Raw genomic sequence first — 20,244 nt, forward strand, 5'->3', positions numbered from 1 at the left:
TCTTTGTTTGGTTCATACATCTCTTGGTTCGGTATCTAGTTCTTATATATTGGGTTTTTAATTCTTATTATATTTTATATTTGGCAAATATTTTTTTATACATATAGTTGGCAAACATTAGAGAAAAGTAATAACAAAACAAAATTTCCAACAGAAAATGTTATAAATTAATCCAAAAAAACATGACAAAGTAACAGAATCAAAGAAATAAAAGATCGGTGAAAAAAAAGCCGGACGAGACCTCAGCGAAGTATTTAAATGCCGGACAAATTAATATATCTTATTTTATACTTTAAATGTACACAAGTATGTCTGTCTACTGTGATTAAAAAAAAACCCTATTTTTATCAATGTAGATAATATAGCTGTTAATGTAGTTAATGTTTTTACAGTAGATTTATGTGATTTATCGAAAACACTTTTCTTTTAACACTAAAGTTGTTCTAATTTGATTTAATTCGAAAAAAATATATTGTCTTTAAAAAAAAAAAAAAAAACATCAACCTTCAAACACTCTTTCACCACAAAAGAGACTCTAAAAAACCGTGTCATTTTGTAATCCTCCTTCAAACACTCTTTGTCCACAAGAGGCTCCAAAAAACCGAGTCATTTTGTAATCTTCCTTCAAAACACTCTTTGTCCACAAGAGGCTCCAAAAAAACCGAGTCATTTTGTAATCTTCCTTCAAACACTCTTTCTCCACAAGAGGCTCCAAAAAATCGAGTCTTTTGTAATCTTCCTTCAAACACTCTTTTTCCACAAGAGATTCCAAAAAATCGAGTCATTTTGTAATCCTCTCTTTTATTGTGATGGAAGGTTATTCTGGATAAGCCTTCTTCTCTCTTTCTCTTTTATGTTTTTAGACAATGAATGTTTGTATGATTTTTAGTTTTTGGTTTATAAAAGTGGGATGTTTCCTCTCTTGATATATCATATATGTACACTGACAGTAACATGAAAAATAACAAAATCAAATAAATTTAAAAAAAAAATAAGAAAAACACACAAGTTATCCTTTTTCCCAGTTATTCACATTCTTATTTTTTCCTTTTCTGTTCGTTACATCTTCGTATCTCTTACACACACAAGTTTCTGATAATAAGAAAAACAATAAAAACTTACAGAAGCCTACCTTGAAAATAAAAAACTCTACCCATAAACCCTCTTTCTCCACAAGATGCTCCTAAAAAACGAGCCATTTTTCTATACCTTATACTTTTCTTGTGACAAGGTTTAAGCCATTTTCGTTCTTCCCTCACAGAAACAGAACAAGACAACTTCCAAAAGACAAGGCAGATAATAAGGAGACAGAGAGTGTAGAGAAGAAAGGGAAATTAGTCGGAGTGGTTATCTGTTTTGGAGGCTGTTTCAACTTCTGTTAACAGCATCCGGAGTTGGTTCCCTGGCGTCATTTTCTTCACTTCCTCTTTTGACCATATGAATATTCTCTTCACCATGTTGCAGAACTCACTGCAACCACAAAATTTAAAGCAAATTTGATTTCCTTATCAACAGTTATGAGTTTTGTGTAGTGTTTCTATTGAATTCGAGAAAGAGAGAGAGAGTTACTTACGGCCACGGATCATCACCCACAAGCATCATATCTCCCTCATCGTCTGTGAACACTATTTCCCATTGACTCCGACTCCGCAGTTCGTCTTTTATGTCAAACAGCTTCTCAAGGTCGTCTATAAGCTCACTGTACCCACTTAGCACAGTTAAATCCACAGCCCTGCCCACGGGTACACCTTGCATTTGCACCTGCTCAAATATATACCTAGATCATGTAAAATGAGACGTATGTGCTTATATGTGCATTACAAGTGTTTATTACATACCTTGGTACGGCTTCTTGTAGAACTGCTTTGCTTGCTTTGTACCTCTTTTGGTGATGCCTGCGCAGGTTCTTGCTTTTTCTCTTCTGATACTTTTGAAATCTCGGATTTTGGGTCGGAGTTGCTCTCCGGAGTCGGTTTGGTTATGTTGATTGGTCGCATGGCTGCAGTTTTCTCCTCAGAGGCCGCTATTGAGGAACTCATCAGATCAATTCCAAATAATCTATAACTAGCTGTTGTCTCGGGTTTCTTCTGCTTGACTGGGAATACCATTTGGTCATTCAGCGTTGAGTCTTTTGACACGTTGGAGACCGAGTAAGGGCTAATTGGCCAATCAGGATTCTTGGCATCCTCAATTGCATCACGATAATATTGCTTAGGGGAATTTCTCTGCGACGTGATGCAAGATTGTGCAAACTCATGAGATTGCGTCAATGCAGAACTCCAAAGGTTTGAAGCTGTTATACCTACATCTAAATAAATAGTGTGTGAGTGAGATATATAGCAAGGAAACTTGAGCTGCGTACTAGCAAGGAAAACTGACGATTAGATTGTGCCTCACCAAGTGCAGATACTTCACTGACTTGACGGGGCCTTTTGTTCTTTAGCACAACTGACTGCGGAACATTTTCTGAAGTTACAAACGGCTCGATTTCCCATGGTGACACTTTATCGGGTCTTGAAATCGATGCAGGCTCATCCCAGTGAACCTACGCAAAGTTGTAGCAGACTGATTGAGTTTTTACACTTTAGAAATTATTTAAGAAGCCTGTATTTTAAGTGGAAGGAATTTTACTTCTAGGCATCGCCATTTTGAGTCTTTCCAGTGAGGAGAGCAGTCTTTACCGCCAACAACCGTGCCAGAAAAACTTTGTAAAGAAACAGATGTGTTTAGAAAACAGGTTTGTGGACAAAGAATTTGCAAGGTACATAAGAAATGAAAAATTCAGACTACCTTCTTTCAGGGGAATCCTCTCCCTCAAACCTCATCTTAAATCTCATCCCTACAGAGAACTTATTGGTCATGGCTTCCAGATATTTGTTCAAGCTGATGATGAATTGGCTTGTCCTGCTCAAACCGAGACTAAATCGATAAGCAGAGTGTCGAAGAAATTCATCCCAGATATTCCAGTAGAGTAAGAACTATATACCTTGGCTTATAGTAAACGGTGAACATAGTACGGGTTTGAGTAGCATGGCATGCGGTGGCAAGCACTCCAAGATGCATGCTATGACTTGATATGACGGATGAAGGCATACTGCTCTGTTGACGATTAGCACGTCTGACTCCAACACGCAACTCTCCGTTCTCACCTCTGGAGAAGATAATATAGTTTGGAAAATTGAAGTTCAAAATCTACATTTGGAAAATCAAAAGAAACAAAGCAAAGTAGCAGCGTCAAGTATACCTCAGGAATACAAAGGTGTCCCCAGCAACCAATCTCTTTGATGTAACAAAGGTGCTCCACCCTGTCGTCAAAAGATGCCTCCGTGGTTGGCCTGTTTAATAGGTTTCAGGTAAAACAATATCAGTATTCACAAACCTAGTTTTGGCACATGAGCATATCTTGTGGATATGGCCCAGAGGAAATCTTATCGTTTCATTTCAATTCATAGACACGTGAAGTTAATCTGAGTTCACAGGAAAGGGATCCATCACCTCTAAAAATATGCTTGAATTTCCACTGATAACCGTGCACATCTTCGGCTACTAACTCCTGGGTCGGGGTTTGCTGGGTCATATCCTGAAGGTTGACAACATATGAGATTCATATTGAAGGCTATAATCCAAGTCAAATGTGAAGCCATTTGGTAGGAAACTAAGCACAAAGTTTCAGGGTGTCCTAATACCAGCGGAGGAAGGCATTCCGTCGCATGTTTCCTTAGAACAGAAAATCCACCATGCGTGCTTGTATCAGACGCTGTCAAAACCTTGCTGAAAGAGTGAACTTTTGGCCTCTGCGTCTCGGGAGGAGAAGGATCAGGACTCATAGGTTCATCAACTTGCTGCAGTTTATAAATTCGAAAAACAATTAGCGATCACACTCGTTGGATGTGAGAAAGTTGCAACAAAAATAGAAATCAACTGAATTGTCACTCACTGTTCCTTCAGGGATCAAAGTAATCTGGGCATATACTTCATCCGTATCTTTCTCCGCCTGAGAACAAAACAAGTGATAAGCTTGTGCTGATCAACCATCAAACTTTCATTTATAACAAATTATTCTATGAAGGAAGTCAAACAAGATTCCCAAACTTCAACGTAGTCGCTAGTGATAGGCCTAATCATCATTCTAGCTTGTAAAGTTAAGCAGAATCCATCTATTACTGCTAACTAATGATCATTTCCTAGAAGAAGAAGAAGAACACACCATCAGGTCAATTCCCTCTTGCTATACAACCCAAAATGGCCCCAACATAGTCCATAGATGACTAATCAATTTGTACTATAACTTGGTCCATGAATCAGCATCAAGAGAGAATCGGGAAGAAGATGGACAATCAAAACTACATACCTGAAGACGGACGTTCATAACTCTGCAGAGAATCTTTGGAGGAAGATTGAAAAGCGGCTTCATCGTATTCAAGTCCTGTTGCGTTGACGCTTCGAGCTGACAAATCAAAAAATGCCACCAAAATTAGAAACAAAAACTTTTCACGAAAAATCCGAAGAAAATCAAAAAGTTAAAATGGAGCTTACTTGTTCCATGTGACCTTGAGGGAAGTAATACACTCTTTCCTCAGCTTGAGGAACATTAACCAGAGGTCCTGCGCATAATTTCCATAGCTCATCGTACAAATGTTCTCCGCCTCCATCACCTGTTTAGCGCCAAAATTCTCAGAAATGTCGCCGGAGAAAATCCAAAGAACAAACGAAAAAAAAAAGGAAGCTAAGGCCGAATTCACACTTCCACCTACAAAAACATACCTCCGCGATTCGCCATAAGCTCCAGCTTGTAACCAGCAGCTCGCCGCAAAGTCAAAAATCCAAAAATCCAAAGCTGATTAAAACTTCTCTCAATCACCAAACACACAAACACTTTACTCTTCAGTCTTCTCTCTCTCCGATTCAAAGAAGAAGCTGAAAAACAGTCCAAATTATAGTGCCCCTAAATGCGAATTTAATTGCAGAAAGCCACGAGCCTTGGATTCCGTTCTCCACGTTTTCTCTCTCTCTCTCTGTGTCTTCTCTTTTTGCATGTAACGATCGCGAGATCTGAGAGTCGTAACGCAAAGAAAGCACCAATCCTGCTGCTCTTGTAACTGTTGTAATCTCTCTCTCTCTCTCCCGCAAAACCGGTGGTATCGCCTCCCTCCAACAACAACTTGTCTCTCTTCGTGACTATCGTCAAACAACGCCGTTACAAAAAAAAAAAAAAAAAAGAATCTCACTCGCTCGAAAAACCCCGTTTATGTTTTACGCCACACACCTTCGTTTGCTTTTTATCTCCGTTTCCCTCTCTCTCTACCTTAAAAACCAATTCTTATTTTAATTTTCCCATTTCATTTCATGTCTACAAATTTGGACTCTTTTTCGGTAGAAGACAAATAATTATATTTATTATCTATTAGCCAATTGTAAATTTGTTTATTTTGTTATTTTTATTAGTGTTTGAGAAAGTGATAGATGCTATATGGGACGGGGACTTTCCGTCCAGCGTTTAAAGAGTCTAGTCTAATTTTTGTATATAAATAAATTTATTTATTTTACAAGAAGAATGTATATAGATGAACAATTAGACAACAGAAAAATGTATTTGAATAATCTAGTAATTTTATAGTTTTAGTGTTTTACTAATTACCGGATAAACTCATAATTGTGATGGTCTTTAAGGCTAGCACGGAGCGTGACGGCGCGTGCCGTGCCGTTACGGTAACGAAAGTTGATGAGGGGAGGATTAAACATCCGTTATCGTTAAGATTCCGTCACTTTCACCGTCTGCTCCAACGCAGGCAACAGGATTGGCTTAGAGTTGGAAAGCAGAATCAGGCTTGACCTCGTGTTGTGGATTAATTACGTTTCTGCCACTCTAAGGTGGGACAACATATAAGCATGTGGGAAGTGTTGGATCTCTCTGATTTTTATTTATTTATTTATTTAACGGTTTCAATTTCACCAATTACCCGGCACTGGTAAGCGTCGGACGCTGGTTAACTCAGACAGTTTTCACCTTGCATGATTTTTCGTCCAACCATCCAAATTTAGCTTTTTTGTAATTTTAGAAATTTTAGTTGAGCCATGATAGATTAGTAAATGTTGCCAAAACATATTATAAGTTTAGAACTACAAAATATTTTTAGATAAGAAATTTATATGTAGTATATAAGATACTTATTAAGGAATTTTTTTAATCAAGAATATGTATATCAGTATATTTAAGACTTTTTGACATTTACATATAACTTTTAAATATTTGTATTCATCCGTATTATCGAAATCTTAGTTTTGTGGTCAAATTCTTGTCGCTATGTATTTCTACTGTAATCATGACAACACTTATACAAGTGTTGTTTTATATTTCTATATTTTTTGAAAAACTATTATATCTAAACGGTTTTCCATTTATACTGAAAGAAAATGATATAATGTGGTTATAAATTGATGACGTTCAAAAATCAAGTGGAATCTACTCTTCCGAGAACTATATATGTCGATATAGATGATCTACGGTGCCCTAATCTATTATTTCGAAAAAAAAAATCTATTATTTCGTAATGGAACACGAATTTTTTTATTATCATTTTGAATGTTTTAGACTTGAAAACCCGTATGTTTTTTTTTTTTAGATTGGGACGAGCAGTTCAAACCCTCATAAAACTAAAAGAATTCTGAAAAGCACGACTTCTCACCTATTCGAAAGAGCTGTATTTACGCTATTGAATCAATCGCTACTTAATTGTGAATCAATAGGAGATATAAGAAAAATCAACCGATTATGATCCCTAATAGATTTTATACTAACCAGTTTTTTCTCTGGATTAACTGATTGTTTCGGTGTGTTATATTATAACTTGTAAATATTTACTTCAATACAGTATTTGGCAAATAGCTTTATCTCCTAAACATTTGCACCATTTCTTGTATTTTATTGCATGTATTTTCGTCTAATATAACTAAGTGCTCTTTAGACAATCAATAAATTATAAATTTGCGACAAAAACGAATATATGCTGTAGTCATTCATTTGGCAATGAATAATGCCAAACTATATAAAAAGTGGCAAAATAGAAAGATGAAAAGTCTATACTTCATAGTCCTTTTTATTCACCAATAAGTTCAGAATTGCTTTATTGTTTAGTTCTGTTTTTATCATGTTTAAAATATAACTAAATATGGCAGAAAACGTCACCTATGACGTAAGTTTTGACAACTTCTGCTCCCTTTAAGGATATAAATAAGCAAGATGCCTTAAAACCCACCACCACCATCTCCGGATTTTCTATTCCAGTATTCCTCATTTTAGACTATATATCTTATTCTATATTTTAATAATAATTTGGTATCTTGTCCCCGTATATTCTTATAACTTGTTCAAACGAATCTCAAAATTCGTAAGCTAATCTGCTAATGTAACAATTTCTTTATAGATTTCCGCCGGTCCCCTAACAAATCATATATCTCCCACATGTTTGGTCTCAAATGAGCTCAATCCATTTACTTAGTCTTAGTCAATTTAGTAGAGTATAATGATTCATATAAGGTGAATTCCATTATGAATTAATCTATTTCTACATTTCCTTTAGATTTTACATAGTTACTCTATAGTACAGGGCATGCCACTTATTCAAAGCGTTGACGATTTCACTTGATCATCTTTTTCTTACAGAATTTTTATCAAACATCTTCTCTATTTTTGATTTCGGAGAAAATGAGAAGTATTTATCATTGTGCGTGTATTAATTCTGCAAAACCATTAGCATTGACTTGGTGATTCATCAGCTAACAAGAAGTGAATTTCTTGAAGAACAAGTCAATGAATCTTCTAAGAAAAAAAAAAGACTTCCTACCTCTTTGATGGCATATTCCCTACTTTCATCTCTAAAAACTAAATACGTAGCAGAAAACTACTCATGTTTGGTCACAGAGAGCTGGGAGCATGGAATACGTTCAATGAATCTTCTCCATCTTTATATACGTATACGAAACCGGAGACCACATTTTCGGATTTGGAGAACTTCATATTTCATGGCTGAGAGATCACAAGGATGTGCTTCCAAATTTGGGAATTCTAATGTTACGATCCTTTTGTTTATATGGTGTTCAGGTGTCGTTATGTGATTTCTCATCTTTAGTACCTAAATTTCTCTAACATAACGTATATGTTTCTATATTAATTCTCAAGTATATTATTTCACACAATTTTTGACCGAGCTTAGCCACGATCGCAATTTTATACCATCACACACACAAAAACTTGAAAATCTTTTTATAATTAGAAATTTTACAAATTAATTATATATGCCCTTCAAGAGGCTACGCAAAAGGAATGATAGTAGGCTTCGTACGTACATATACACATAAAAACCAAAGAGGATGATAGTGGGAACGATAATTTAGCTTTTATAAATATAATCCCAAATCAAATTGAAATTCTATTATAAATCATAAAATGGTACAAAAGGTAAAAAAAATTGCCAATCAAAGTAAGGATTTGTGTGAATGATTGTCTTTACACTAGTCATTATTGCGCCACAATGGTTTGAAATAGAATTTTGTATAAGTAGCTTTATTGCTTGACACCTGTCATTTTACATAATGGACAGTGCTTTATACTCGTGTGTGTGTTTTCTTTAATCTATGTTATATAATCAAAGTGTCCCTTAGCCCCCTCTTAAGAGTCAAGGGTCACATTAGGGATTATTAAATGATTAAAGTGTTACTTAATTTTGATATCGATAATGTAGTTGAACAAGTAATCTTGCTGTAACATGCTTACTAATTCTAAGATGCGTATATAAAACCGGAATATAAGATATAAACAATAACTAATTTAAGTTTTAATACGTGTGAACAACAACACTCTAACGATAGGTAGATTTATATAGTAAAATGAAATGTTCTGAAAGACAAGATTATATTCATTGATTACATAGTTTTCCTGCGCACGTTAACTGTATATGGAAACGAATTTTGAATTAAGATTTTAAAACTTAAAACATAAATGCTATGGATAAAATCATAAAATCGAAAGAAAAGAGAGAAATAGCAAAAGATACATAGTAGTAGTACTATGATTGGCTGGACATAGATAGAGTTTGCGCACCCATGTGGAGACCAACTATTTGAATGTTTTCATGGCCTATTTATATATACACATTTCATTTCTTAACGACGGAATTATTATTAATTTATTCTATAAACTACCGTACACTTTCATTTAGACCAGTTGAATAACTACCATGAGATGGATAACATATATTAAATGAAATGATCACCATTAAATTATTATATAATATGGAAATTAACCTTCTTTAAGATTTATTTTTCAGTAATAGCAAAATTTAAACTTAAAAATGGTCAATTTTCAATTTTATTTAATATTACCACTTTGAGGTTTTTTCTTGCTAACTCATGCATTTATCAAACTTGGAACATATATAATCTCGAAAATACTAGGAATAGAAGAAGCATATTCGTTTGGATTCCATGTGAAGGCATTTTCCCAAGCGAATATGTTATTTATTAGTTTTAAAAAACAATTCGAATTTGAGAAGGACACTTCTTCTTTTTTGTTTAATAGCCTAATAATATAACTTTTATCTAAGAAAATCAATAAAAATAGATTATAAATAGATTGGAAAAGGGGAGGACCACCTATTTTATATTGATTTAAGCAGCCGGATAAATAAATTTATACAGGTAAATGTTATTGGTCTTTCTTTGGTTAACAAATAATAAGATTTTTTATTGGTCGTTGATGATCTTATTATTATATTCAGTAAACTAATAATTACATTGATTATTGGACGGGCGACAATACAAAACTTCCGGGTTCTGTGGGATCTTTGTTCCTCACGTTTCCCCCCAAATGATGTTGACTCTATTTGACTTACTCTGTGAGATTCCCCTAGCCGTAGGATCTTTAAGTAGTCTTTTCAGCCCGTCAGATTCGGAGGTCCAATTCTTGGAATCCCATCGTTCTGGATCTGTTGCAATTACGGAAATGCCATTGTACGAGTCAATATAATTTTATTGATTTTAACTATTTTTAAATGAATGGTTAGTATTTGCCATTTGGATCTTAAATCTCCTTAACATACAACTGAAAAGAAAAACACGATTTATAATGGTTCATCTTCAATATGAAAATTACAATAACTTTTGTCGATTGTATCTTATTTGGAAATCTTATAGTTTTTTTCATTTTACATAATGAAAATAGCGACAAAAGTTAAATAAGAATTAAATACATGCATGAAATGAAATTGAATTATGAGATTCGCCTAAACAATATTGCACATGATGCAACAAACTTCGCATAAACTAAATCACATACAGATTTATTCATATTTTTATAATCATTTGTCATTAAATTGAAGACATATTTATCACTAAATACATGCTAATTAGTTTAAGCTCTATTAACACTGAATTTTTTTATTTTGTAACTAAAAGGTTCAAATTTGGATACAGATTGTGGTGAAGAAGAAAAATGAGAGATAAATAATAATAATAAATGGAAAAAATGATTGGAATTAGGCAGAAATAGAAATTTACACTAAATAGTAGAGTTTTAGAGAAATAAAATTTATCAACTATATTTATCATATAATAAAAAGGGTCCATAGCTCAGTGGTAGAGCATTTGACTGCAGATCAAGAGGTCACCGGTTCGAACCCGGTTGGGCCCTAATATAACTTTTTACTTTCTTTTTGATAAATGTATAATTGCACTCTCATTGATTCCCATTTTGAAAGTAAAAACAAAAGGGACATACACAATGGAAAGATAAATTCTCAAATTACCATTAAAAATTTAAATATTAATTAATATCACAAATCTATCATATAATAACACATAATTTTAAAAAACACTAAAAATAAGTAATATTAGATGTTTCTTACTACACTTAATCTAATTTAAGATAATTAATCTTATGTCACATAATGTATAATTTGTCAATTTGTGTCATACGAAACTCAACCAACTTTTTAGTTGATTCTTCCCCTTCAAAATGATACTGTAGTGACGGGCTATGGCTGGTCGTCTTGATATTTTCGTTGATGTTAGGTGATGGTGTTGGTTATTTCTTGGCAAGATTTAGTCATTGAAGCTTTATGATTAAGTTGGCGTTATGACTTAGTTTGTAATATTATTTTGGTTTGCTATGGTTGTTTTATATTTATTCGAATATTAGACTAATTACTGATATTATTTATATTCTACTGTTTTGTATGGATTTCAGTCAAGCTAGCGAACACAGACGGTCGATTGAATAACTTTCTTTTTCGGTTTATTTGGTTTGAAGCATGGGGTAACATAACTTGGATAAATCCTCGATTATACTACAATTTTACATCTTAGGAATTAGGATGATTGATTCTGGCCGAGAAACCCTTTATTCAGCAATTTATGTCAGATGTTTTTTTTTTATTAGGTTGATGAATACATGGTTAAACTCTGAATTCTAAGAAAATCAGGTTTTCGCTAATCTTTTTTTGGCAGATTTTCCAATTATGTATCAATGAAAATTCCTTTCTATTCCTAATCCTAGGACTACAAAACTTGAATAGCAAGGCAGTGTTAAAAGAAACCCTAAGCCTAGCTCCTACACTAACTAAGTTAGCAAAGTAATGAAAATCACGAGGCTGCTGCTTAGCAGTATCATGATCCAACCGCTATCTGGCCACAGCGATCTCACTTGATCCGTAAAAGACATCCCCAGAAACGCCCAGAGTCGCGTTGAGAGCAACCGAATCGTTGCTAAGATCACGAAAAAGAGACTTATCAACAGAACTCCAAGCTCTTTGCTCTCTAAATTTGCTTGCTCTCTCTCAATCTTCTCTACATCCAATCTGATTCCAAGAAACAAGAAGACAAATATTGTCAACTAAAGAAAAACTTTCAAGTCATTCGATAGCTTTGTGCTGTACGTGGGTTTTGAATCTCCTGACCTCAATGCATTGTTTCCTCTGGCCAAAGATTCTACACGGGAAACTACCAGAGTTTTCCATTGCTCTAAGTCTCTAAGTTCCTTTTCCTGCTCAAAGAGTATCGAATTCTCATTAGTCGTTTACATTTCAACAGATAAAGACTTAGACCATATGAGATGAAAGAAATGGGACTGCAAAAGAGTAAGAGAGAAAGATTTACCATTTTCCCATTCCATTCTGTGATCTCTCTGATTTCAGCTTTGCTTTTCTCCACAAGCATAAGGGTTCTCTTCATCTCCAAGCTAACCTCTGGTTGCTTCTCGTTTATTTCTTTTACAGAGTCCTCAAGAACTGATAAATTCATCTCAATCAATTTCACTTTCTGCATCAACAACTTCAAAATGTTATGCTTTTCCCTAACTTCATATTTCTTGTCTCCAATGATATTAATCGTCTTCACAACATCATCTTTCTTCTTCTGAACTTCAGTTTCCTTTCCAATCTGATCTGTCCTATTGTTTTTGATTTCCCCATCTTGTTTTTCATCTGCGGTTTTTACTTCATGATTTAGTTCCAGCATAGCTGGTTTACTGGGAAGAGTCTCTGATCCAACAAACAGATCTTCAAGCATTTGCTCAAGAGCATCAATGCCAAAGACCTCCACAACACTCAGAGTACAGTAAAACTCAGAGCCGTAGTGACTAATTAAGTTGAGTTTAAGATATCTCAACCATTTAGGTTCAGGGAGCCGGAATGTCTGGATCTGTTTAACATTTGCAGCAACAAAACTCCCAGCGGGAGACCACAGCTCGGTTGGGTAACTCAGACTCCCTGACAAGCTAAACTCTTTGAGATTCGAAGAGTAATGCTCAAAATTTGCAATTCTCACCGTGTCAACCAGCGTCTCTTCCGCGAGTTCAATCACGACATACTTATTTGACACTGAACACGGGTTTCTCAGATACTTATCGTGATCTTTGCCAAGCACATTGCTAGCTCCTTTTGCTTCCTTGTTGTGGTCCACTACTTTTGCGCCCTTCATGGCAGAAGCGTAGTTATACCCAGTTCCATCTGGTTCTAACCTATAATGGGTCATATTCACACGCTGTGTTGGCACGCCAGAGCCATTTACTGTGAGGCTTTTGTCTTCTAGGGTCTTGTGCGTTTTTCTTCCTTCTTGTAGCACAACTTTGCAGATCAACAAAGCGTTGTTCCCAAGAACATGCTCATACACATCTTTTAACTGTCCGTTTCTCAGAAGACAATAGTTGTCTTCTTTCCCAGTTGCCGGAGAGACAGAATCACCAGAACTCGTCGAATTTAGGTCCTTCGTGAGTGATCCATCAGTGTAGTTCCCAATTCTATCTACATAAGAAATAGGTCTTCAGAGATTTGAATGAAAAGGGATCACAATGCCCAAGTTTCCCAGATTTTTTTTTAAAGTTCGTTTTCCATCTTTCCTATTCCCATTCCATTTTCTAAATAAGAAGGCTCAAATTCAATGATAAACTCATAGATAGATTAAACTTTCCTAAATTAGCATCTGAAGATGATTATGGCATCCACCGACACATTTGATGATATTACGAATGAAACAACCCAACAAGGTTAGAAAATTAAGGGAAAAACATTTACCTCCATGATTATGGCTATGGCCAAGCTTGGAGTATACCAGAAAGAGGAAACACCAGAGTAAGAGAACGAGAGAGATAGAACGCTGGAAGAAGCTGCCGTTTCTCGAATTACTATCAGCCTTTACAGGGATTCTGACAATCCGAAACCGTAAATCCTTGTTTTGCCTACGAAAATTGTCATTCAGGCATATCGTCGAACAGCTTCCGCGCCTCCTCATCTCTAAGCAGAGCAGAGCAAAGATCTTGACACGTGGTTGTATGACTTGTCTGGAGAAACGGAGAAGAGGGCACGAGGAAGAAGAAACAAGACGACGAGGACGAACAAGGAAAGAAAGAGAGAGAGAGAGAGAGAGAGAGAGAGAGAGAGAGAGAGAGAGAGAGAGAGAGAGAGAGAGAGAGAGAGAGAGAGAGAGCATGCATTGGTGTGTTGCTGTGTTGTGTGGTTCGCAAGAGGAACCTTACATTTGGCCGTCGAGAAACCGATTTCTTCGGAATTTTAACATTTTTACTTTCTTTTTCTAATTCCTTAAAATGTAGTAATTAAATTTCATAATCTTGATTGTTACAATTAAGTTCTATCTTCGTTGTAGCTTTTAACAGCTACTTATGATCCAATTCTATTGTTAGAAAAGTCAGAAAACTCTTTGCGCGAGGTTTTTTTTTTGTTTTGTTTTATTACTAAAAAAGCAGTCCGAAACTTCAGAGATTGAGACAAAAGTTACAATGCCGGCCAAAGAATAGTGATTTTGGAATGTCACCGGAATCATGCCGGAGCTTTGACGTCGGTAGAGTGGTTAAGGAGGACAAGATCGCCGGAATCACGCCGGAGATGCTCAGGGACAAAAGGAAGACTTCCAGGATTCTGCTCTTGTAAGAGAGAATTTAACGGAGTCTGAGGAGGGTAATGGTCAAGTATGTAATCTATTGCTTCTCCACTAATCTCTTTCTGGTTCAACAGAACCTACACACAATAAGGGAAAACAAAATTATGAACAAACAACGAAAAGCTCGCAACTGCGGTTAAAACGTCCGAGATTACCTTAACCGTTTTAAGGAGAGCGGTTTGGTTTTGCGTGAGGAGAGAAACAGTTTTGTTATACATCTGGCTAACGAGTTCTTCACTTCTCTGTGCAACTTCATCATCCATGTTGAAGTTAACCGGTGGTTCGACGAGGTCATAGTCGTCATAGAGAGATCCTTCGAAGTCTAAGCGTGGTCCCACAAACTGAGCCCTCTTTCTCCATGGTGGTGGTTCGCCATGTATCACCATTGGATTCTCCAAGTTCCATCTAAACCCCAAACTATAATTCTTGAGCAAGAAGAAGCTTTTCTTACTTCAAAAAAGGGAATGTTAAACTGTGCAAAATTGGGCTCACATTGTTAAGATTTTGCGAGCTAGCCATGAGGCGTCGGATAAATAATCGACTGATGCCTTTGAAGTATCTGAGCCGTAGATTACTTCTTCTGCAGCTCTTCCCCCGAGCAAGACCTGCAACAATCAGAATTTTTTTAACAGGGAAAAAGGAAGCATCTCAATCAGAGAACCATAAAAAACAAACCGAATCAAACAAGTGAAAGAAGAGATTTTAACAGAGAGAAAAAAAAACTACCTGGAGACGATGAAGTAGTTGAGGACGACGACCAAACATGTAGGATTCATCATCAAGCCGATGAAACACAACTTGAGACAGTGTCTGACCGCGAGGGATGATGGAAATGCGATCGCACCGCTCAATCTTTGCATTCTCATACCGCATTAAAAGATGTGAAGTGATTGCTACTCCGACTTCAGTTGTGGCTCTACGACACTGGCCTTGATGTCCCAATTCCAAACCGATACGTGTCGGACCAACAGTGAGTCGGTCAACAGCGTCATCCATGTCTGATTGAAGAATCGAGCTGTGTGTTTTCCTGACTGCTACAAGAGCAGCCTCTTGAACCAACTGCGCCAGTTTTGCTCCAGACCATCCTGTATTTGATATAAACGAAACTATGAGCAAAAAAACCAAAGTTTTATACAAACCAATACATTTAAACAAACCAGTGTTCTGTGGTAAAAAAGACAAACTATGAGAGAAAAAAAGTATTTAAATCATCAATATGTAGATTTTATACCTGGCAAGTTACTTGCATACGATGACAAGTCAACAGAATCCGACATCTTAACTTTGCTTGCATGAATCTTCAGAATATCCAATCTCCCTTTCGCATTAGGGGGACGAATTCTTATCTGATAAGAAGATTATTTTTTTATAGTCATTCAGAAACTCAGAGTCTACTACACTAATGCAAGATAAAATTAAAGGCTTGTGACTATGGTTTGGTATATCATTGAGATTCAGAATGACTGCTACCAATTACTAGGTACAGAAGGATTTTCTTAATCAACAAACCTTTCGATCAAATCGACCTGGACGTAAAAGAGCAGGGTCTAACAAATCTCTGCGATTGGTGGCACCCAAGAAAATGACACCTTTGCCGGTGTCAAAACCATCAAGCTCAATGAGTAGCTGGTTCAATGTGGTTTCTCTTTCTTGAGTGGCTGCATTGTACGACTGGTCTGAGTTTTCCTTGAAAATCCCTTGACGTCTAACGAATACCAAAATTTAAAAACACATATCAGTTAAACTCCGTCTCAAGTTGAAAAATTACGCAGGGAAAGGCAGTAACTATTATCAAAATATAGATAGAAGGGAAAAAAATAGTGCATACCGAGTTGCCAAGGCATCGATTTCATCGATGAAAATAACAGATGGCTTGTTTACCTGCACAAGGACATGAATATCATCAAATACTATAGAACATCTGCACAGAAATGCTTAAATACACATCTATCCAAGCACCTTAGCTCTTTTAAACAGATCTCTGATACGAGCTGAACCAACCCCAACAAGAACTTCGACGAATTCAGATCCTGCCATTTGGTAAAACGGCACACCAGCTTCTCCCGCAATGGCTTTTGCCACAAGTGTCTACGAAAGCACATCAGGTTAGCTTTAGGCTTTACTGCTAGTTTTTGGATTGTCAAAAGATCCACTTACTGACAACAATAAATCTTTTAGATGGGCATTAACATTGATTGTTACACATACCTTGCCACAACCCGGAGGACCCTCTAGAAGAACACCATGAGGAGGTTTAATTCCCATCTTATCAAACAGGTCGGGATTCTTCAAGTACTTCACAAGCTATCAAGACAATGTGATAATCGTATGACAATATGAGGTTAGTAATCTTTTGTTCCCGGTTTCTCTCCAACTTACAAGATTTCAAAGAAAATAATGTCATGCAACTTTGTACTTACTGGTGTACAGTAAAGCTCTAATGGTAAGATTTTAGAGGCTAAGCAATCTAAACCCAAATATCAAAAGGAAACGCTAAATTAATGCTAACTAAGTATGCGAACCAGGATCATAATAAAATAAGAGACCCTTACTCAGCTAAGAACTGACGCAAGCATTACAGGAACGGAATTTGAACACAATTATCTAGTGCATATAGTATTCGTTATTATGAACAAGCTTTTTGCATTAACAAATTCTGAGTTATTTTGATGAATGTTCATGAACTTAGAAGATATAATACAAGTGCTTGTGATAACGGCAAACAATCTTTATGTTTTGTATCTAAAAGTGGTAATTTGGCCAAGAGATACCTCTTGAAGTTCGTCAACTGCTTCATCAATCCCTGCAACATCACCAAATTTAACGCCAGTTGAACCCTATAACATAATCATTCGGTGTCATTGAAACTCAACGAAAAAGGTATTAGAATTGAAGAAACGTGCATTTAGAGTAACAGTTAAAAACTTACGTCAACACGAGCTTCTGCTTTAGACTGAGAAAAAGCAATCCCTTGCCATAAATCCTGCAAAAAATGTTTTAAAGTGATTGAGAGCAAAAGCAATATCACTGAAAACACGTAAAAGCAGGCATTATAAAATTACAAGTATTATACCCATTTCCTAAAGTTCTTTGGTCTACGTGACAGAGTGAAACGAACAAGAAGAACCATAGTCATGACAACAAGTAGAATTGGTTTGAGCATCTCAAGGCTTGATGATAAACCACCAAATGTGTAGAAATCAGATAGCCGAGAGAAGATGCCCCCATCGGCGAGAACATCGACAAGGTAATCCCATGATCTTTCAATAGTACCGACGACGATGCCAACAAACAGTTTAAGGAATGGCTTAACTATAGGCCAAACAACATACACTGTAGTGACAAAGGCGAAGCTTGTGACAGCAAAAACAGCTGAGGCTAAGAATCCTCCAACAACAGCTGCCGCTGCAGCAATAACTGCTGTCACCATTCCCAGCTCAACCATCACTCTACTTGAAATAGAAGACGCCACTGGGTTTGGGAAGTCCGCCACTTTTCCAACCCAAGACTGCAAATAAACATTTGATAACTAAGTCAGTGACCGGACACAATACATCTGTTTGCCAACCTCTATCTACATAGACAATCTAAATTCCACTCTAGTGAATAGTTTCTGAAAAAATTATTAACTAACACAGTACAAAAACATGGAGGGAATTGGATCATAATCTCGTAAATAAAATCCAAATAAACAAAAGACTGATCACCGTCATGTGCCTTTCTATTTCGTACTGCGGACCAGTGTAGTCTTTCAGAAGAGCTTGAGCTTCTCCAACTTCAAGCTTCATTGACCTATTAAAAAAAAGTAGTTCACTAAGAAACAAAAGCAATATTCTGAATCCATCTTAAATAAACTTTTTTCTTCGTCTAATCCTAGTAATTCACCATTTTGTTCTTTGTAAGCTCTTGACTCCAGGAATTTCCTTAAGATCAACGATGAAATCTCTATAGCCGGTCGTGTAAGGAACGCCAGAAGCTTCATTCGATGTCAGCAGCTTAACTTTATCATTCTTCATTGCTTTTCTGAAATCTTCTAAGCTCATCTTTGGTAACTCTTTCACATTCTTCTCAAAGTCCTCTTCCTCGGATAACTCTGGCCCAAAAACTTGCTCGGGGACATAAAGCTTTCCCTTGTATTCCCTCAGAATATCACTCAAATAAACAGACTCATTTCCAATTTCGCTTTTCTCTGTCTCCATTTTCGTCTTCGAACCAAGCTTCCTTTTGATAAATTCAAACGGACCCGTCTCATTGGCGGCTCTGGTTAAATCCTCTCTCTCCTTCAGATTATACAGCTTATCCCCAACTCGGTAACGAGGTTCCACCTGGCTAGGATTCTCCTTCAAAACCCTAGTTACGAAATCTTCACCAGCGGGATTGTTCTCCTCGCCGGACCGAGATGACCCAGGTTTCAATTCGCAAAGAACCGTAAACGAACGACGCAGAATTGGAGCTCTCCATCGAGTTTTCGCAGCAAAACTCGATGCAGCCGCGTGTTTCCAGATCGATTTCTTGTGATTCTCTGGGAAACGAATACCGAGCGAGAAGACAGTGTCTACAAAAGACATTTTACGACGACAACCATGCACAGGGGAAAAACAAAAAGAAAAGCTTTCACCAAGTGAACCTTGCAAGATAGAATCGCATTGCGAATTTTGAATTTTTCCAGATTGTTTTTCTGGATAAGAAAATAAGCAAATCGGAGGTTTACTGAATCAGAGAGGTTTTTGTTCTGTTTAGCTCCACGGCCACACTAAACTGCAAACATTTCGCTTCGCTGCGTTTTATCCGGCCCGACTCAAAACGGGTTTCTACTCCGGGTCGAAATGACCCGATTTTTGTTTCCCTTTTTAAAAAAGTTTTAAAACTCTTATCCCTACCGATGAACTGTTAAAACATCGCTACCAAACATCTCCTCTGAGAGATGGCGAAGTCTTCTTCTTCGTCTGGCCGAACAAACCTCGCTTCATGCGCCGTAGCCACGAGCTTCATCGTCCTCGTAATCGTCGCCGCCGTTACCGTTTACCTCACCGTCTTCAGACCTAGAGATCCAGAGATCTCCGTCACTAACGTCAAGGTCCCGTCATTCTCCGTCGCCAACAGCTCCCTTAGCTTCACCTTCTCCCAATTCTCCGCCGTCAGAAACCCAAACCGCGCTGCTTTCTCTCACTACAACAACAAAATCCAGCTCTTCTACTACAGAAACCGGATCGGTTTCATTTTCATACCCGCTGGTGAGATCGAATCGGGTCGAACAAAGCGTATGTCCGCTACTTTCTCTGTACAGTCGTTTCCTCTCGCGCCTTCTACTTCTCAAATCTCCGCCGCCGATTATCAGCGTTCTGGATCCGTTTATGGAACCGGGTTAGTGGAGGCGGATAAGCGGGCCGGGTCCACAGTGGAAATAGAGTCGAAGCTGGAGATGGCGGGTCGGGTTCGGGTTCTGGGTTTGTTCACACACCGAATCGCAGCAAAATCGAATTGCAGGATCGCGATTTCCACGAGTGATGGGTCGATCGTAGCCGTCCGTTGTTGATACCAGTCTTTGGTATCAAACAAACAAAAATGTAAAAGTGTTATTTTATCTAAACACATGTAAAACCTCTCTTGGGTTCATTTCTGAATCCTAAAGTTAGAAATTGCAAATATAAATACAAAGATTTTGTTTATACTTTTAAGAGTTACAACTTAAATTGGACCAATACCAAAGAAAACGGCATTTCTCAAATTTTCAATAAGATATTTAGTTCATCATTTCCTTTACAAATTGGAAAAATAAAGATCGACTTACAGGGA

General features: G+C 36.8%; 4 protein-coding genes and 1 non-coding gene across 6 annotated transcripts; 2 read left to right on the forward strand and 3 right to left on the reverse strand.

Moving 5' to 3' along the window:
- Positions 1 to 1,007: 1,007 nt before the first annotated feature.
- LOC18030710 (auxin response factor 9) lies at positions 1,008 to 5,188 on the reverse strand. 2 transcript variants are annotated; one of them, XM_024149721.1, is made up of 14 exons: positions 4,765 to 5,188; positions 4,537 to 4,655; positions 4,352 to 4,447; positions 3,938 to 3,994; positions 3,687 to 3,842; positions 3,496 to 3,580; positions 3,245 to 3,335; positions 2,987 to 3,151; positions 2,791 to 2,904; positions 2,632 to 2,704; positions 2,398 to 2,545; positions 1,839 to 2,302; positions 1,574 to 1,761; positions 1,008 to 1,470 (listed from the first exon to the last, which is right to left on the reverse strand). In XM_024149721.1, the coding sequence occupies exons 1-14, from the start codon at positions 4,778 to 4,780 to the stop codon at positions 1,335 to 1,337; spliced, it is 1,908 nt and encodes a 635-aa protein (XP_024005489.1). In that variant the 5' UTR covers positions 4,781 to 5,188; the 3' UTR covers positions 1,008 to 1,334. The 2 variants fall into 2 exon arrangements, with proteins under 2 accessions (XP_024005489.1, XP_006413488.1); XM_006413425.2 differs by having other exon boundaries at positions 1,839 to 2,308; positions 4,765 to 5,186.
- Positions 5,189 to 10,615: 5,427 nt separating this feature from the next.
- On the forward strand, positions 10,616 to 10,687 carry TRNAC-GCA. Its single transcript has one exon. It is a non-coding gene; the product is annotated as a tRNA-Cys (tRNA).
- A 731-nt stretch (positions 10,688 to 11,418) lies between these two features.
- LOC18030711 (SUN domain-containing protein 5) lies at positions 11,419 to 13,859 on the reverse strand. Its single transcript, XM_024149728.1, has 4 exons — positions 13,566 to 13,859; positions 12,151 to 13,295; positions 11,952 to 12,037; positions 11,419 to 11,852 (listed from the first exon to the last, which is right to left on the reverse strand). Exons 1-4 carry the CDS (start codon positions 13,780 to 13,782, stop codon positions 11,615 to 11,617), a joined length of 1,686 nt encoding a protein of 561 aa, XP_024005496.1. The 5' UTR covers positions 13,783 to 13,859; the 3' UTR covers positions 11,419 to 11,614.
- Positions 13,860 to 14,126: 267 nt separating this feature from the next.
- Positions 14,127 to 19,133, reverse strand: LOC18030712 (probable inactive ATP-dependent zinc metalloprotease FTSHI 1, chloroplastic). The gene is made up of 14 exons (XM_006413428.2): positions 18,334 to 19,133; positions 18,156 to 18,240; positions 17,522 to 17,956; positions 17,378 to 17,431; positions 17,220 to 17,285; positions 16,657 to 16,752; positions 16,408 to 16,536; positions 16,277 to 16,329; positions 15,958 to 16,153; positions 15,680 to 15,794; positions 15,175 to 15,533; positions 14,941 to 15,053; positions 14,604 to 14,853; positions 14,127 to 14,525 (listed from the first exon to the last, which is right to left on the reverse strand). The coding sequence occupies exons 1-14, from the start codon at positions 19,014 to 19,016 to the stop codon at positions 14,328 to 14,330; spliced, it is 2,832 nt and encodes a 943-aa protein (XP_006413491.1). The 5' UTR covers positions 19,017 to 19,133; the 3' UTR covers positions 14,127 to 14,327.
- A 193-nt stretch (positions 19,134 to 19,326) lies between these two features.
- LOC18030713 lies at positions 19,327 to 20,102 on the forward strand. The gene has a single exon (XM_006413429.2). It carries the CDS (start codon positions 19,373 to 19,375, stop codon positions 19,982 to 19,984), a length of 612 nt encoding a protein of 203 aa, XP_006413492.1. The 5' UTR covers positions 19,327 to 19,372; the 3' UTR covers positions 19,985 to 20,102.
- Positions 20,103 to 20,244: the final 142 nt, after the last annotated feature.

This window comes from Eutrema salsugineum, unplaced genomic scaffold (assembly GCF_000478725.1).
Source record: "Eutrema salsugineum unplaced genomic scaffold, Eutsalg1_0 scaffold_1, whole genome shotgun sequence".
Classification (NCBI taxonomy): domain Eukaryota; kingdom Viridiplantae; phylum Streptophyta; class Magnoliopsida; order Brassicales; family Brassicaceae; genus Eutrema; species Eutrema salsugineum.

Bases quoted from the DNA above. Each gene is read 5' to 3' on its own strand.
- LOC18030712 (XM_006413428.2), bottom strand. From the start codon at position 19,016: ATGTCTTTTGTAGACACTGTCTTCTCGCTCGGTATTCGTTTCCCAGAG. The intron at 16,537-16,656 runs GTATGTGTAACA...GTGCTTTCGTAG, and splicing joins GTCCTCCGGGTTGTGGCAAG to ACACTTGTGGCAAAAGCCAT. The intron at 15,795-15,957 runs GTTTGTTGATTA...TCTTCTTATCAG, and splicing joins CAGGTCGATTTGATCGAAAG to ATAAGAATTCGTCCCCCTAA.
- LOC18030710 (XM_006413425.2), bottom strand. The intron at 2,309-2,397 runs GTGAGGCACAAT...CTATTTATTTAG, and splicing joins CAGTGAAGTATCTGCACTTG to ATGTAGGTATAACAGCTTCA. The intron at 1,471-1,573 runs GTAAGTAACTCT...TTGTGGTTGCAG, and splicing joins GTGGGTGATGATCCGTGGCC to TGAGTTCTGCAACATGGTGA.
- LOC18030711 (XM_024149728.1), bottom strand. From the start codon at position 13,782: ATGAGGAGGCGCGGAAGCTGTTCGACGATATGCCTGAATGACAATTTT. The intron at 13,296-13,565 runs GTAAATGTTTTT...TTTCTTATGTAG, and splicing joins CCATAGCCATAATCATGGAG to ATAGAATTGGGAACTACACT. The intron at 12,038-12,150 runs GTAAATCTTTCT...CTCTTTGAGCAG, and splicing joins CAGAATGGAATGGGAAAATG to GAAAAGGAACTTAGAGACTT.
- LOC18030713 (XM_006413429.2), top strand. From the start codon at position 19,373: ATGGCGAAGTCTTCTTCTTCGTCTGGCCGAACAAACCTCGCTTCATGC.